The following is a 17,969-nucleotide window of genomic DNA, read 5'->3' as shown; positions in this document are numbered from 1 at the left end:
CGAATAGGAAGAACTCCAGCCTCCAGCTCCCAGTGTGAGTGACACAGAAGATGGGTGATTTCTGCATTTTCAACTGAGGTACCAGGCTCATCTCACTGGGACGTGTTGGACAGTTGGCGCTGGTCCATGGGTGCAGCCCGAACAGCAAGAGCTGAAGCAGGGCAAGGCATCACGTCACCTGGGAAGCGCAAGGGGGAAGGGAATTCCTTTTCCTAGCCAAAGAAAATTGAGACACACAACACCTGGAAAATCGGGTAACTCCCACCCTAATACTGTGCTTTACCAAGGGTCTTAGCAAACGGCACACCAGGAGATTATATCCCACACCTGGAACAGAGGGTCCCACGCCCATGGAGCCTCCCTCATTGCTAGCACAGCAGTCTGAGATCTAACTGCAAGGCTGCAGTGAGGCTGGGGGAGGGGTGCCCACCATTGCTGAGGCTTAAGTAGGTAAACAAAGCCACCAGGAAGCTTGAATTGGGTGGAGCCCACCACAGCTCAAGGAGGCTAGCCTGCCTCTGTAGACTCCTCCTCTGGGGACAGGGCATAGCTAAACAAAAAGCAGCAGAAATCGCAGCAGAGGTAAATGCCCCTGTCTGATAGCTTTGAAGAGAGCAGTAGATCTCCCAGCACGGAGATTGAGATCTGAGAATGGACAGACTGCCTGCTCAAGTGGGTCCCTGACCCCTGAGTAGCCTAACTGGGAGACATCTCTGACTAGGTGCAGACCGACACCTCACACCTCACACAGCTGGGTACACCCCTGAGACAAAGCTTCCAGAGCAAGAATCAGAGAGCAACACTCGCTGTTCAGCAAGATTCTATCTTCTGCAGCCTCCGCTGCTGATACCCAGGCAAACAGGGTCTGGAGTGGACCTCAGGCAAACTCCAAGAGACCTGCAGCTGAGGGTCCTGACTGTTAGAAGGAAACCTAACTAACAGAAAGGACACCCACACCAAAACCCCATCAGTATGTCACCACCAAAGGCAGATAAAACCACAAAGATGGGGAAAAAGCAGTGCAGAAAAGCTGGAAATTGAAAAAATCAGAGTGCACCTCCCCCTCCAAATGAACGCAGCTCATCAGCAATGGAAAAAAGCTGGACGGAGAATGACTTTGACGAGTTAAGAGAAGAAGTCTTCAGTTGATCAAACTTCTCAGAGTTAAAGGAGGAACTACGTAACCAGTGCAAAGAAACTAAAACCTTGAAAAAAGAATGGATGAATGGATAACTAGAATAATCAATGCAGAGAAGACCTTAAAAGAACTGATAGAGATGAAAACCATGACACAAGAACTATGTGACAAATGCACAAGTGAACGGACTTGATCAACTGGAAGAAAGAGTATCAGCGACTGAAGATCAAATGAATGAAATGAAGCAAGAAGAGAAGTGTAGAGAAAAACGAGTAAAAAGAAATGAACAAAGCATCCAAGAAGTATGGGATTATGTGAAAAGACCAAATCTACGTCTGATTGGGGTGCCTGAAAGTGATGGGGAAAATGGAACCAAGTTGGAAAACACTCTGCAGGATATCATCCAGGAGAACTTCCCCAACCTAGTAAGGCAGGTCAACATTCAAATTCAGGAAATACAAAGAACGCCAAAAAGATACTCCTCGAGAAGAGCAACTCCAAGACACATAATTGTCAGATTCACCAAAGTTGAAATGAAGGAAAAAATGTTAAGTGTAGCCAGAGAGAAAGGTCAGGTTACCCACAAAGGGAAGCCCATCAGACTAACAGCAGATCTCTCGGCAGAAACTCTCCAAGCCAGAAGAGAGTGGGGGCCAATATTCAACATTCTTAAAGAAAAGAATTTTCAACCCAGAATTTCATATCCAGCCAAACTAAGTTTCATAAGTGAAGGAGAAATAAAATCCTTTACAGACAAGCAAATGCTGAGAGATTTTGTCACCACCAGGCCTGCCCTACAAGAGATCCTGAAGGAAGCACTAAACATGGAAAGGAACAACAGGTACCAGCCATTGCAAAAACATGTCAAAATGTAAAGTCCATCAAAGCTAGGAAGAAACTGAATCAACTAGCCAGCAAAATAACCAGCTAATATCATAATGACAGGCTCAAGTTCACACATAACAATATTAACCTTAAATGTAAATGGACTAAATGCTCCAATTAAAAGACACAGACTGGCAAATTGGATAAAGAGTCAAGACCCATCAGTTTGCTGTATTCAGGAGACCCATCTCACATGCAGAGACACATATAGGCTCAAAATAAAGGGATGGAGGAAGATCTACCAAGCAAATGGAAAACAAAAAAAAGCAGGGGTTGCAATCCTAGTCTCTGATAAAACAGACTTTAAAACATCAAAGATCAAAAGAAACAAACAAGGCCATTACATAATGGTAAAGGAATCAATTCAACAAGAAGAGCTAACTATCCTAAATATATGTGCACCAATACAGGAGCACCCAGATTCATAAAGCAAGTCCTTAGAGACTTACAAAGAGACTGATTTTTGACAAACCTGAGAAAAACAAGAAATGGGGAAACGATTCCCTATTTAATAAATGGTGCTGGGAAAATTGGCTAGCCATAAGTAGAAAGCTGAAACTGGTTCCTTTCCTTACTCCTTATACAAAAATTAATTCAAGATGGATTAGAGACTTAAATGTTAGACCTTAAACCATAAAAACCCTAGAAGAAAACCTAGTACTACCATTCAGGACATAGGCATGAGCAAGGACTTCATATCTAAAACACCAAAAGCAACAGCAACAAAAGCCAAAATTGACAAATGGGATCTAATTAAACTAAAGAGCTTCTGCACAGCAAAAGAAACTACCAACAGTGTGAACAGGCAACCTACAGAATGGGAGAAAATTTTTGCAATCTACTCATCTGACAAAGGGCTAATATCCGGAACCTACAAGGAACTCAAACAAATTTACAAGAAAAAAACAAACAACCCCATCAAAAAGTGGGCAAAGGATATAAACAGACATTTCTCAAAAGAAGACATTCATACAGCCCACAGACACATGAAAAAATGCTCATCATCACTGGCCATCAGAGAAATGCAAATCAAAACCACAATGAGATACCATCTCACACCAGTTAGAATGGCAATCATTAAAAAATCAGGAAACAACAGGTGCTGGAGAGGATGTGGAGAAATAGGAACACTTTTACACTGTTGGTGGGATTGTAAACTAGTTCAACCATTATGGAAAACAGTATGGCGATTCCTCAAGGATCTAGAACTAGATGTACCATATGACCCAGCCATCCCATTACTGGGTATATACCCAAAGGATTATAAATCATGCTGCTATAAAGACACATGCACATGTATGTTTATTGCAGCACTATTCACAATAGCAAAGACTTGGAATCAACCCAAATGTCCATCAGTGACAGACTGGATTAAGAAAATGTGGCACATATACACCATGGAATACTATGCAGCCATAAAAAAGGATGAGTTTGTGTCCTTTGTAGGGACATGGATGCAGCTGGAAACCATCATTCTCAGCAAAGTATCGCAAGAACAGAAAACCAAACACCGCATGTTCTCACTCATAGGTGGGAATTGAACAAGGAGATCACTTGGACACAGGAAGGGGATCATCACACACCGGGTCCTACTGTGGGGAGGGGGGAAGGATAGCATTAGGAGATATACCTAATGTAAATGATGAGTTAATGGGTGCAGCGCACCAACATGATACATGTATATATATGTAACAAACTTGCACATTGTGCACATGTACCCTAGAACTTAAAGTATAATGAAAAAAGAAGAAAGAAAAAAAGTCATAATTGCAAAATATTCAAATGCTGAAAAATAAAAAAAATTCTCACTTAAAACCATCTTTATCCCTGATCTGGACCATTCAGATGGTCCAGCATACCCTAGAGTCACAGTGAGGTTAAAGCCATACTATAAGCCTAGTCATCAACCTGAACACTTCATTGATAATTAACTAACTGCTCTGACAAATTTCAGTGTGAAAGCTATAACGAAAATTAGAATGGAGAACATTCTTTTCCAAATAATAGAAAAGAAAAATCTTCTGGTTGATATCTATGTTAAATATCATCAGATATGAAAGTTGACAGTTTCAAAAAGTCGATTGTTAACTTTATTAATGGCTAGCAAAATAGGATTTTTCTCCAAGAGTTAAAAAAAACAGAAAATATATGGCATTTATCTCTTTCATTCTTGTACTTAGTTATGCATGCTTTGTTTTACATATGATATATAATCCATATTTTGGTCCTGATAAAACTATAAAATTTGTTTAATATCAAGGAGATCAGGAATCTTTCCTTGCATTCTGCATCCCACTTAAGTCTGCTTGTTTGAGTGCTCAATGAATGTAATTGTCTTTCCACTTAATATTCCAAAGAGACCTGAATTTGAACAGGTGAGGTACAGAACATAAGCTGTTTTCTTGCTCACAAATTATTCAAGTGACTGCATAGAGGCAGTTCCCCAGATGCTCATACTAAGCAATAAAATAATCCTTACCATAAACAAGCATATTTTGCAGTAGTATTATTGTGGTACAAATTTATTTCTGCTTAACAAATGATAATATAAACATTCATTCACAAGTTCTCATGGACACTTGATACAATATGAATTATTGGAGCATTACTTTACAATAATAAAGAAAATCAATGTATTATTAATCTTCTACCAGGAAGGATGTATTGTTGTTGAAAATAATCGTGCCAGAAAGGGTTAGTCCAGTTTAAAGAAGAGATAATGTCCATGTCATCGTCTAGAATCCAAAACACTTTTGATGTACATTGCTTACTCCTTAGCCAATACTCAAGGGGAAAAATATTTTTCAGTAAATATTTTCTTATGTAAAAAGTAATATTTAGCTGATCTAATCAGTTAGTTAATTTTTTCTTTAATCTCCAATACACTGAGGCTCTTATTTCTCTAGGATGCTGAACCTGGCTCTTTAGTTGATAGTTTAATTTTATATCACCCCAGGAATTTGTGACAATTATAGAAACCTTTTAACATTTTCTTTTCTTTTAAAATAAAAATATCAAAGCTCACTAAGTTCAGGTAATCCAGTTCCCACCGCCCACTGACAAGGAGAAATTAAATTGTCTTCTGATTAATTACACGTCTAATACCGCCAGTGCACAGCTGATAAGAGTCAACTTGGGTTTCCACACAGAGGTAGTCTCCATTATCATCATAACTTCCCCAGGGACAGATACAGTGTGCAAATACATAATTTTAATTTGATCATGGAGGAGCCATAATCCATTTCTCTTTCTCAATTGCAGTAGGGAAGTCAGAATTTATATTAGCAGGCACCTGTTTTCTGTAACATTTCTGTTTTCATTTTCCTTTGTAAGTTCTTAGGCAGCACTAACTGGCAATGACAAAGTTCTGTGCAATTTACCACACTGCCACCAAGAAGGACTGTATTTGTATAAGCTTATCAATGACAGACACTCTCTGTTCAACAGTATATCATCGTCTTGGCAGAAGGAACAAACTGTCACCTTTCCAATAAAATGGATTTAACTCAATGAAGGAGAATGGGGTCAAAGTAGAGAGAAAAAATGCCTTTTGTTGTTGTTGTTTTTAAAGCAATACAGCTGACATTAGAAGCATCTGAAAGTGATTCAGAAGAAAGAAACTATATGTATTAATGTAGGTCTAGGAAGGAGGTCACTTGGCTCCAGGAATTAGATTTCCTCTCTTGTCTCACCTTCATATTGTCTGGTATGTTGAAAAGCATTGCTATAGGAGACAGTTCTCCCATCATTCTTCTACTAGGTACGATCTACAGACAGATGGAAACTTTCCGAGCCTCATCCCTATTGAGAAGAAAAAAATACTTTACTCACCCAAATGCATAGATACAGACTACCTAAACCTCAAATTATTTTTGATTCTAAGATTTATAAATTTAGTCGGGGAAAAGATATTAATATACCTAGTTTTAATAAACCTAATTAAATATTATTCTTATTTAGTCTACAACTTTTGCTAGAAATATATAAGTAAATTTAGGATGTTGACAAAAATATTTGCTGGTACTAAGGACTGCAAAATGAATGCTTTTTCAAAAACCTCCAACCAAATGATAGAAAGTTAATGAACTAATGATCATGGCTTTCCAGCCTAGTCTAATAATAAATACTAACAATATTTGTATATGACATATCTCCCATGCATTATTTTCCCTGATCTCAGTGTCCTATTAGGTTGTTCTATTAAAATCTCTATTACACCAGTCAGGAAATAGTCCGACTCATATTAATGACTTCAAATACATAACCCTTTTCTGCAAATCCTCTTTAATGTGCTGGCCACTGCTAGTCTCCGTGTCTTTCCATCTCATTTCTTACCTATATTTTTTAGTTTAACTAAACACACAAACAAAAAATGATAAAAGTAATAAAAAAGAATGTGACATTAAGTAAAATTTATAGGAAGACAAAACATGCTGGGAAAAGAGATGAAAGTGATCCTGCTAACCCTTGTGCATGTGTGTTAGCTCGTTTTCTTACGTGTCTATAAAGAAATATCTGAAGCTAGATAATTCATAAAGAAGAGAGGCTTAATTGGCTCACAGTTCTGCTGGCTGTAGTTAAAGCAGGCACTAACACTCTTGGCTTCTGGTGAGGGCTTTAGGAGGCTTGTAATAATGACAGAAAGCAAAAGAGGAGCTGGTATATCACACGGTGAGAGCGGGAGCAAGCAATAGTGAGGGGGAAGGTGCCACACTCTTTTAAACAACCAGATCTCATGTTACTTAGAGTGAGAACTCACCCATTACCAAGAGGAGGGCACCAAGATATTCAGGAAGGATCTGTTCCCATGATCCAAATACCTCCCACTACACCTCACCTCCGAAATGGGGGATTACATTTCAACGTGAGATTTGCAGAAGACAAATATCCAAACTCTTTCGCCATGCTAACAAGCCAAAACAATTTCAGATAGTTATTTGCCTTCATAAAGCTACTCTCATTGAAAGCAATGATATCACTATTATTATTAATTGTTTATACCACTGTGTATGACCTAAACAGATGTCATACATGGTTTTGTGTTCCACTTATAGGTATGAAGGGAAAACTTCCCTTCTGCCGTCTGAAGGTTGGCTGAAATGTACTGACAATGGAAAGAACAACAGAAGAAAAGGCATACAAATTTACTAACATGCATGGGGGAAAATCATGGGAGAATGATTACCCAACAACCCAATCAGGTTCACAATTGTATATTCTCTTCTTCATTGGAAAGAGAGAGATGGGAGAATGCAGGCAACTTTGAGGAACAGTAAATCATTTTTTTAGAGAACTGAATGGGCCCAAAGAGCACACCATGGTTTGTAAATGGTTCTCTTTGAATACCAAGTGGTAATGGGGAACAGAAAATAGCAAGGGCCAAGGTTCCTCTGAGCTCTGGGGCAGATGGCAACAAATTGTGGGAAGGTGAGGGGTGAATCTTCACTGAAAACAAAGGTTGTCTTATTATGTATACGAAGTCTCTCGAGTAATCTCTCGAATGTACCCTCGGAAGAATACATGAAAAGTCTATCTGGGCATGGTGACAACTTTTAGTCTTTTTCTCTTCTCTGCTAGTTAATATTGCCTGATCATTTGATGGGATTCCTGAGGAGGAAGTTTTGGGACAATTGCATTTCTTTTGGAAGAAATTTCCTCAATCAGATAAGGGCACTTCCATAGAAAGCCCCTCCCTGCCCTTGAGGGGAGAGAAACAAGGGAAAATTGGAAAGTCCTTGGTTATGAGGCAGCTTCTAGGGGCTTCCAGTTTCCTTTAAGACAAGTTGAAAGTGCTCAGCACGACAAAGCATCATATTTTGGGTTATTGTTCTTTAAGTTCCAACACATGAATAAAGAACAATTTATAACTCATAAAAAGGAACCTATTTGTACTAAATATTATTGTGATGTAGCTATTTAAATGTTAAATACTTATAAATAAATTAGAATAATTACTGACCATAGTCTAAAAAGAATATGATAGTTAAAAAACCTATTGGCTGGAGAAATTCTGCATAACAGAGTAAAGGAATGCAAAATTTTAGTTTTTGTTGTTGAGTTTGTTTAAACATGGAGACCGAATAAAAAGCAATTTACAAAGAGCCGAAAACCATCAGGAAAGCTGCTGGCAAATTGAAAGTAGATAAATCCTGGACCATACTGTCTTCTTCCAATTGCTATCTCTGGACATATTGGGGGATGTATGTGTTCTAAAAAAGAATTTTCAAATAGAACAATAACAGATTTTGACACAATAGAGATTAAAATGTTGATGCTTTTTTCACATATATATTAATAGGCTACAGTAATTATGATTTCCTCAAATGATTTCACATATTCCTTGATAAAAGCTTGGATTTTCTTCAAGTTAATTAGTTTCACATTAAGAAAAATAAATTAATTTACTGAGTTTTAAAGATTTTTGTCATTTTTTTTTGTAAACATTCAGCTAATGAGTTTAGGTCACAGTTCTTTCAGTGCTACTGTATTTGAAAATGAGGATAGAAAGAAATATTTAGTGTACTTTACTTTTCCAATAAACAGAATTGTTGGCCAGGTGTGGCAGCTCATGCCTGTAATCCCAGCACTTTAGGAGACCTAGGTAGGAGGATCGCTTGAGGCCAGGAGTTCAAAACCAGCCAACATAGTGAGACCCTGTCTCTACAAAATAAAAAATAAAAATAAAAAAATTACCCAGATGTGGTGACACATGCTTGTAGTCCTAGCTACTTTAGAGGGTGAAGTGAGAAGATCGTTTGATCTCAGGGATTCAAGGTTTCAGCGAGCCATGATGGTGCCACTGCACTCTAGCTTGGGTGACAGAGCAAGACCCCGTCTAAATAAATAAGTAAATACAACTTTAAAAAAATCAACAGAATTGCTTCCTTTGCATGTAAAACAGTCACAGAAATATATAAATATGTGTTAGAGTAAAAAATGAGCGCACATTTTTCTTACTGCTCTTCGTGCTCTCTGTATAATGTGCTTTTGCAGCTCCTCTCTTGAAGAGATTGAATCTACTTTACCATCTCTTGAATCTGACCTTGGCTCTTGGGATGCTTTGTCCAGTGAAATATTAGCAAATATAATAGAGCCATGAAAAGTGCTTGTTGATTGGTGTTTTTCCTGTTTCTTCCTGTACCTAAAAGTCCTGCAATCACAACTACATCAAAGATCTTGAGCTAGCCTTCTGGATAATCAGAGACATGACCAAGTCATTCCCATTGCCTTTGCTAACAAGACATCAATCACGAGCAATGTGAGTAAAGCAAATGGCACCATCCAGTGGGTCATGTGTACTGCAGAGATAAACTGAGGCTGCCCAGACCAGAAGAACCACCTAGCTAACCCTCAGAATTGTAAGAAAGAATACATGCTATTTTATTTTAAGTGAATAAATTGTGGGGTGATTTGTTATACTGCAAAAGCTAGCTAAGGCAATATGCATTCTTCATGTACATTGGGCATAAAGTGAATTGAAATTCCATAAACAGTTTCTCCAGCCTTAAAACACATATCCACAAATGGAAAGACACATATTCCTTCTCAAATTTTTGTCTTTTCTAAAGTATCTACCGTTCTTTCTCATTTTCCTAGGTTTATGTTCTCAGAAAACAGATTTGACAATAATTGTCTAATTTTCCTCTTCTACTAACCAATTCACAACTCACTGCCATAACACTGGGGTTTCTACTACTTCATTAAAGGTAACTATTACTATCATTAAAACAAAAGAGTTTAGTACCAATCGCATTTAAACTTCCCAATGCATTGCCACTGCTGACCACTTTCTTTCTGGAGATGTTTTGCTTTCCCTCTTTCCCGCAGTTCCCCAAAATTTATAATTTGCCTTTCATTCTTTTCAGCCTGTACTTCCTCTTTCCCCTTAAAAAAGTACATGCTACTCAGACATGCTTCCTTGTCTTATAACTCATTATTACATCCATAGTTCTTGAGTGGTTATTTCCTTTCCCATATCTTAAAATGTCATCTATGCAAGAACGAATCACAGATTTACTTTTAGCTTAGTCATCTTCCTTAAATTTTAGATACTTTTCACCTAAGGGTATTATAGACATCTAAAGCTCAACATATACATTGTTGAGCTCAGTATTTCCCAGATTTAAATCTGCACTTCCCATTTTATTCAGAATCCAAGTAAATGGCAAGATCATCTACACTTATAAGCAAGGTAAGAAACTATTTTCTTTAACAATAAATATTTAATAAATTACAAAGTCCTATATATTTTAATGCCAATATACTTTTAAATATTTCACTCTTGTTGATGCTCTTCACTGTAGTCTTATTGCAGGCCCTCATAATATTTTGTTCAAGTATTCAGAATGTTATGCTTAGTCTAATTAATTCTCATATATTCATAACCAGTTTTTCCTATTAACATCTTATGGTGGTAGGGAACATGTATCACAATTAATAGATCAATATTTCTATTTTATTTTTAACAAATGTAGAGGAGAAAAGATAATTTATTTTTTTTCTGTGCACTTAATAGTTCTTAACTAAGACTTCCTGTAACAAAAGACAGACCAACAAGAGTAAAAAAGTTTATTAACATGTATATACCCTGTATATGACTGATAACTCAGAGAAATACGTAAATGTCTAGAGTAGATCTCAAAGAAAATAAAACTAAACTTTAGGTTTCAATATCATTCCTTTTAAGTAGAAAGGAAAAAAGACTTCAAGGAAGGCCCAGCTAAGATAAGGTGGACAGAAAAGCACCTACGAGTTGATGGGTGCTGACGAGTTCATGGGTGCAGCACAGCACAGCAACATGGCACAAGTATACATATGTAACAAACCTGCACGTTATGCACATGTACCCTAGAACTTAAAGTATAATAATAATAATAAATAAATAAATAAATAAAATAAAATAAAATAAACAAAGGTAAGATTTGCTATGCAGATTTAAATCAATACCTGCTTTATTGAGTATGAGTCTCTAGTAACTTAATTGTCCTTCTCTTCTTGGTGCAGAGAGAGCGAGCAACACTCTTACAAACAGATATTTCTTATACAAACACGCATTTTTCTTTCAAAAGGGCAACTTCTCAGAGCCAGTCCTGTGCCTGCAGTTTTTCAAAATAACCAACTCGAAATAACTAGTATGCCAAGGAGGCTTATTTTGGAGTGGTATACTCTGATCTCCGTCATATTTTGGGAGTGAAATGTCCTGAGCATTATCGCTAACATACATACTTGACTGAGATTTCCTTAGTATTTATGTAATGCTCTTTTATCTCTTATGAAATCCTATCCCGTGTACTACATTACATTTAGTTATCATGTCTCCTTTGTCTCCTTTTTCTGGGCAAAAGTTGCCCCAATTTTCCTAAGTTTCGATGATTTTGAAAGTTTTGAGGAGTACTAGTCAAGTCTTCTTTTTGAAAAATTAATCCTCCTTAGAAAACATATCTTCAAATTTCTCTGGTGACTAGACTGGGATTATAGGTTCTGGGGAGGAAAACCACAGAGGTCAGCTGTCATTCTCAGCATACCAAGGGTAATATCATTAACATGACTTATCTCTGCTAATATTGATCCTGATTATTACCTGGCTGAGGAAACGTTTACCAGCTTTTTCCACCGTAAAATCGCTTATCTTTTGGTCCCCATTTCCCATTCTGTACTCTTTGGAAACAAGTCACTATGCACAACGAATATTTAAGAAAAGAGACATTTATTTCATACCTCCTTGAGAATGAAGTATCTACATAAATTATTTGAAATTAATCTACATAAAGATTTATCAATTTTCCTGATTCATTATTTATCTAATATTTTATCTATATCAATATGGACTTATGAATATTCATTTTATTTGGATTATAGTCCAATACTTATTTATTTATTTATTTGCTGAAATTGTCCCGGTTTTAGTCATTGGGAACTATCCCAGTTGGCTACTACATCTCTTTGACACACCAGATTCTCATATTCATTATGGTTTTGTTTTGGTTTTGGTTTGTTTGTTTTAGCACTTGCTTACTTTCTGGCACTACAAGATACTCTAGAATGATTTTTGTATTTCTTGGCCCGGTCCTAGAATTAGGCTTTTGTCTAAACAGCCCTGGCTCCTTTAAGTAGAAAATGGTATAAATGGTATTAGAAACTTAGAAACTGAAATCTTGACACTTTGTGTGTTGGTTGCTACTTAGACACATAGCTTCTAATCCTTCTCAGCTGTAAGATAAGTGAAATAGGTATTAGTATATCTACGCAAGTACACACACACACACACACTTATGTGTGTGTGTATATATATATATAACTATATGTATCTATATTAAGCTAAATATTAATTTATACTGAAGTCTCGAATTCTAATCCATTATCACATGTATAGTTCTAAACTTTTTCCCTTGCTTATCCGTAATCTCCCACACCAACAGTGAGAAACCTGACCTCCATCATCTGCCTTCCATGGACTTAGTTGTTCCAGTATACACGTTTATGGATTTTAGAAGTGCTAACATGGGAAAAAATGTTGTTAACTAGAGTACAGTGCTTAAGTACAGTATCTTTTGCTTTTAGTTTTGCAGACTCATTTCCAAAGTTATTTAAGTCTGTTTTTCCCCTAGTTTCCCTAAGTGAAGTTGCTTCATATTAATAATACAGGCCAGGTGCAGTGATTCATGCCTGTAATCCCAGCAGTTTGGAGGTCGAGGCAGGCAGATCACCTGAGGTTGGGAGGTTGAACCAGCCTGGCCAACATGGTGAAACCCCATATCTATTAAAGATACAAAAATTAGCTGGGCATGCTGGCACACGTCTGTAATCCCAGCTACTTAGGAGGCTGAGGCAGGAGAATCACTTGAATGCTGGAGGAGGAGATTGCAGTGAGCTGAGATCGCTCCACTGCACTCCAGCCTGGAAGACAGGGTAAAACTCCATCTCAAAATAATAATAATGATAATGATAATACAGTTAGATTCTTTGTCATAGTCTGCTTTTTGTCCTCAGATCCTCTGACCTACTACTATATATTTTTTAAATATGCATACATTATGGTTCACTCCATCCTGGAAAGTTCTAGCTGGTTTTGATAAATGTGTAATGTCTTGCATCCACGATTATAGTGTCATACAAAGTAGTTTCAACACCCTAAAAAATGTCCTTTGCTTCATTTACCCATTCAACCCTCTTCCTGACCCTGGCAATCACTGATCTGTTTATAGTCTCCATGGTTTTTCTCTTTCCAGTTGTTATGTAAATGAAATCTATAGCATGTAGTCTGTTCAAACTATCTTTTTTCAATTAGCCATTTGTATATAGAACCCATTCCTATGTTTGCGTAGTTTGATATTGGTAATTCATTCTTTTCTTTTTTTTATCACTGAATAGTATTCCATTGTATAGAATTCCATAGTTTATTCACTTATTGAAGGACATTTGTTGTTTCCAGTTTGGCATTGTTATTAATGAATCTCCTGTAAACACTTACATGGCATTTTTGTGTGTGGACGTAAGTTTTCAAATCAGTTAGGTAAATGCCTAGGAGACCTACTGTTTGATCATATGACGAAACTGTATTTAGCTCTGTAAGAAACTGCAAAACTGCCTTCCAAAATGGCTATACCATGTTGAAATCTCACTGTCAATGAGAGTTCCCATCAATTTGTATCTTCACCAGAATTTGGTATTTTTTAATTAATTTTTATTTATTTGGATTTTAGCCATTTTGATTTGTGTAGCAATATATCATTGTTGTTTTAATTGTGAATTCATTTTTAATATAAGGTTGCATGTCCTTGTGAAAGTTGCCAAGCTTTTATGACTACCTGTAGTGAGTTTTCAAACATAAAGTTATGTAAGAGTTATTTTCTGTTTCTTAGACACACCCGAGATAATCCATAGATTTTCAAAAAATGAATAAATAAAGCAAATATGGAATACAGTCAGGGTATTCTTTTACTTCTTCAGTTAGTCTTTTTGGTTCAAACAGCACCAACAACATAAAATATGCTCGTGATCCGCAGCTCAATGACTCTCATTTTCTGTAACAGTAATTAACTCAGTGTACCAAATATAACCAGTGAAAATGAAATAATAAAATACTAAATAACAAAATAGTGAGGACAGTATAGAGTATAAGCATTAACCAAGGAACAAAAGCAGAATAAGGGCTCTACCTCCAAAATAATATGATACAATGAGGATGAAGGCAAATGAAAGATTTTGAACATAATCATTCTTGATAAATGATCCTTTCAAGTATCCTAATCAATTTTACTTTAAACAGATATCCACAGCAAAAAAAGAAATTCGTCTGTTTAAAAAAGTAACTGAATATTTGCTCCACATCAACTGCAGATATGATGACTAAAGATCAAATCCCATGTAACAATTATACATGACCTTTGTTTTCAACTTTTCTTTCTGCTTTGCCTATAACATTCGAAATACCACTTATATCAAAATTCTGCCTAATTATTTCTGTCTTCCAATGTTTCCTTTACTCCACAAAAAGAATAGTAACTTGATTCCAGTATTAGCTGGAAATCTAGCAATCATGGACCCCATATCAGGCTGAGTACTTTTATTTTTGTTTCCACAACCACTGTATAATGGCTCTTTTGCAGTGATTGTTTAAGGAAATAATATTGGACAAGTAAAAGAGAATGAAACTTCAGAGTGTTATTATAGACTGCCACCTTCTTTCTTTCTAGCATTGTCAGATTAATAAATAAAAGCACTGGACATCCATTAAATTTAAATTCTAGATAAAATGGAATAAAATATTGCATGGAACATACCAGAACTAAAAACAAAACAACAACAAAACACACACACACACAAATATCTTTTGAAATCCAAATCTAACTGGGTGTCCTTATATTTCATCTTGCAACCCTACCTCCATCTCCATCAGTTGGCTTGTAAGTTCAAGAGGAAAATGACATTGAGAAGATAAAAGAGAAACAGCTGAGATCATTAGGAAAGACAGTAACGCTGCACACACACAAAAAGAAACCCAACACTGAATAAAATATCTGAAGACTCCTGATTTCTTTTTTAAGTAACCATAATATTGATGAATCACAGTTTTCATTTAACTCTTAATGCCTTTGAGATATCTCACCATTTCATATCATAGATGTCTCCACCAACATTTTATAGAGGTCTCCTTTTTCCTTGAATGTCTCTTATTCAACCTGTTTTTTCTGTAAGCAATGTGTTGAACATATAATAGTGCTAATATATAAATAATTACTTTTTTTGTTTGTTTTTGCAGTTATTTAATTACTAGTATTGCAATAAAAAGGCTTTTATATATCTTGTAAGAGCATTCAGATAAGTGCAGTTATGCTGCAGATATTACATTCAACACATAACTTATATAACTGAAATACTACATTTATTTCTGTATGTAAAGAAATTCTTTTAGATTTCAAATAACATTTTGGAGCATAATCTGATTGTAAATTGAGAATTGCCTTTTCAGTTATGAGGAAGATTCATACATCACACATAACTGAAGTTATACTTTTGGTACATTACGGATAGTAGTAATAGTATAAAGGCTAAAGAACAACTATTATAAAATTATAATTTAAAAAATATAGCTCAAATGATTCTAAAAAGAGTTTATATTTACTTCTATTTGGGTTTGTTCTTCTATCAGTCCTTTTTCTTTAGATAATCTGCAGTTTTCTTCATGTTACACCATATAGGAAAGATTTAGTTGACAGGAGAATGTGTTTAGTTCTTTGAAATAAAGAAATTTAATATAATCAATTAGATATTTTTGTTGCATGGTAATATAACCATATAGAAGTTGAGGCAATATGAGTGATCATATGTGAATAATGTGCATGTTCTATATCTTTATATAGCTTTGTATTCTATATGTATGATCACAAATATATATCTTATACATGTATTATCCTCATATATATGTATATATGGTATATATATGTATATATATCAATATTTGCATAGAGTACTGAATGACCACATATATCAAAATGAATATTTTATTGCTTTAAAAATATATTTAGTATAATTAACACATTAAAAACGTATTTAAAATGAAAGCATTGCTTTCAGTCTAAAATTATCAGCTGTTACATATTATTTCAGACTCTCTTATCATACATACTATCTAAATTTAGCCCACAATATAGGTACTGATTTAAATATAATCAAGCTGGAAATGTTACATGCATAGCACTTAAATTATGACCACAAGTTAATTTCTAATCATTCTTCAATTAAAACAAATAAACTCTGACATATTAACTTTCAGCATTATGATATTATTACTGCGAATACTGTCAACTCTTCTTCAGAATAAAATACCTCATTTTAGAGTCGAGATATAGAAAAATAAGTTTAATCAAAACAAAGTCAGAGGTGAGACAATCAGAAAAAATATATTGTGTTAGAGATTCCTTTAGACAATATGTTATATATAATAAAGCTAACCAAATTCTGTTTTATATGGTGAAATTTAGTATTGTAAGGAGACACTTTTTTTTTTTTTTTTTTTTGAGACAGAGTCTCGCTCTGTCGCCCAGGCTGGAGTGCAGTGGCTGGATCTCAGCTCACTGCAAGCTCCACCTCCCGGGTTCACACCATTCTCCTACCTTAGCCTCCGAGTAGCTGGGACTACAGGCGCCCACCACCACGCCCGGCTAGTTTTTTGTATTTTTTTTAGTAGAGACGGGGTTTCACCGTGTTAGCCAGGATGGTCTCGAACTCCTGACCTCGTGATCTGCCCGTCTCGGCCTCCCAAAGTGCTGGGATACAGGCTTGAGCCACTGCGCCCGACCAGGAGACACTTTTATAATTAACTGCTATAAAATACATATTTATATACATAAACATTATATGAATAAATATACGCACATATGTATGGTTATATGTGTGTGGGATATATACACACATATACACACACACACACACATATACACACACATATATGTGTATATATACACACACGTGTGTGTGTGTGTGTGTGTGTGTGTGTGTATATATATACCTTCAAGTCTTCTGAAAGCTAGAAGGTTTAGACTGTAAATGAATGTCAATGAGGTAAATACTCATTAACATTTATAGTGTACCTTATTATATTAAGTTGTATATAGCATTTTGCAATGCTAACAGAGGCTTAAGAGTTGTTGCCTTATAAATTTAAATTAATACCTGAGGATATTTTGTAATGGAGACCTTGATATATTTTGGTTATTTTGATACTTAGAAAATCAAATAATTAATTAGTCAGGACTTTTACCGGAAAGACACATGGTGACTGACAGAAACAGCATTAGTTTCCAGGAGGAAGCCATCGTCGGTCACTAGAATCTTCTGTGTCTCAATGGGTTTAACAGCTCTGGTGTTTCTTCATTAAAGAGTTCCCTGTTTGAAATAGATAACAATTTTCTTAAACAGAGAAAATAAACAAACAGAAAAGCAAACAAATAAAAACAAATGCAAAAATCTCCTAATAACATGATAAATAACTATTAGTGCAAAGGTCAGATTAATACGCACCAAAGAGCAATAATACAGTTTCTGCTAGAATTCATGTAATACACAACACAAGTACTTAGTAAATGTGATCAACTCTCCTTTTCACATTTATCTACATTGAATACTCCCTTCAATGTTTTTACTTGAATAGTAAAAACAACGGGTTCTAATGGGAATAATTTTTCCTCACAGGGAATGTATAATAGCTATATTTATTACCTTAGACAAATTATTGGACTAGAAAAATAGAATAGAAAAACCAGTTACATTAGTATATACTCCTTTGGTCTAGAACATAACTAATGATCAGTTGGTCAAGTAATTTTACACACTGTGCCTGTAGCTCATCAAAACCACCACAGGAAATTTTTCTCATTTAATTATTAATGTCAACTTCCTTTGTTTATAACTCCTATGATTATCTGTACTGTGTTATATTTCCCTC

The 17,969-nt window shown here is 35.6% G+C and overlaps 1 protein-coding gene across 5 annotated transcripts in view; it reads right to left on the bottom strand.

Moving 5' to 3' along the window:
* The window catches only part of LOC105484296 (contactin 5), a 1,362,583-nt gene that overhangs the window by 801,998 nt on the left and 542,616 nt on the right, over window positions 1-17,969 (bottom strand). For all 5 annotated transcript variants that reach the window (XM_071075496.1, XM_011745800.3, XM_011745801.3 and 2 more), the window contains one exon: window positions 17,286-17,410. In XM_071075496.1, the coding sequence (XP_070931597.1) occupies window positions 17,286-17,340 (55 nt within the window). In that variant the 5' untranslated portion in view covers window positions 17,341-17,410. The remainder of the gene's footprint in view (window positions 1-17,285; window positions 17,411-17,969) is intronic.

The sequence above is a fragment of the Macaca nemestrina genome, chromosome 12, assembly GCF_043159975.1.
Source record: "Macaca nemestrina isolate mMacNem1 chromosome 12, mMacNem.hap1, whole genome shotgun sequence".
NCBI lineage: Eukaryota > Metazoa > Chordata > Mammalia > Primates > Cercopithecidae > Macaca > Macaca nemestrina.
Note: the sequence above shows the minus strand (reverse complement) of the source record. Positions and strands in the feature narration are given on the sequence as shown.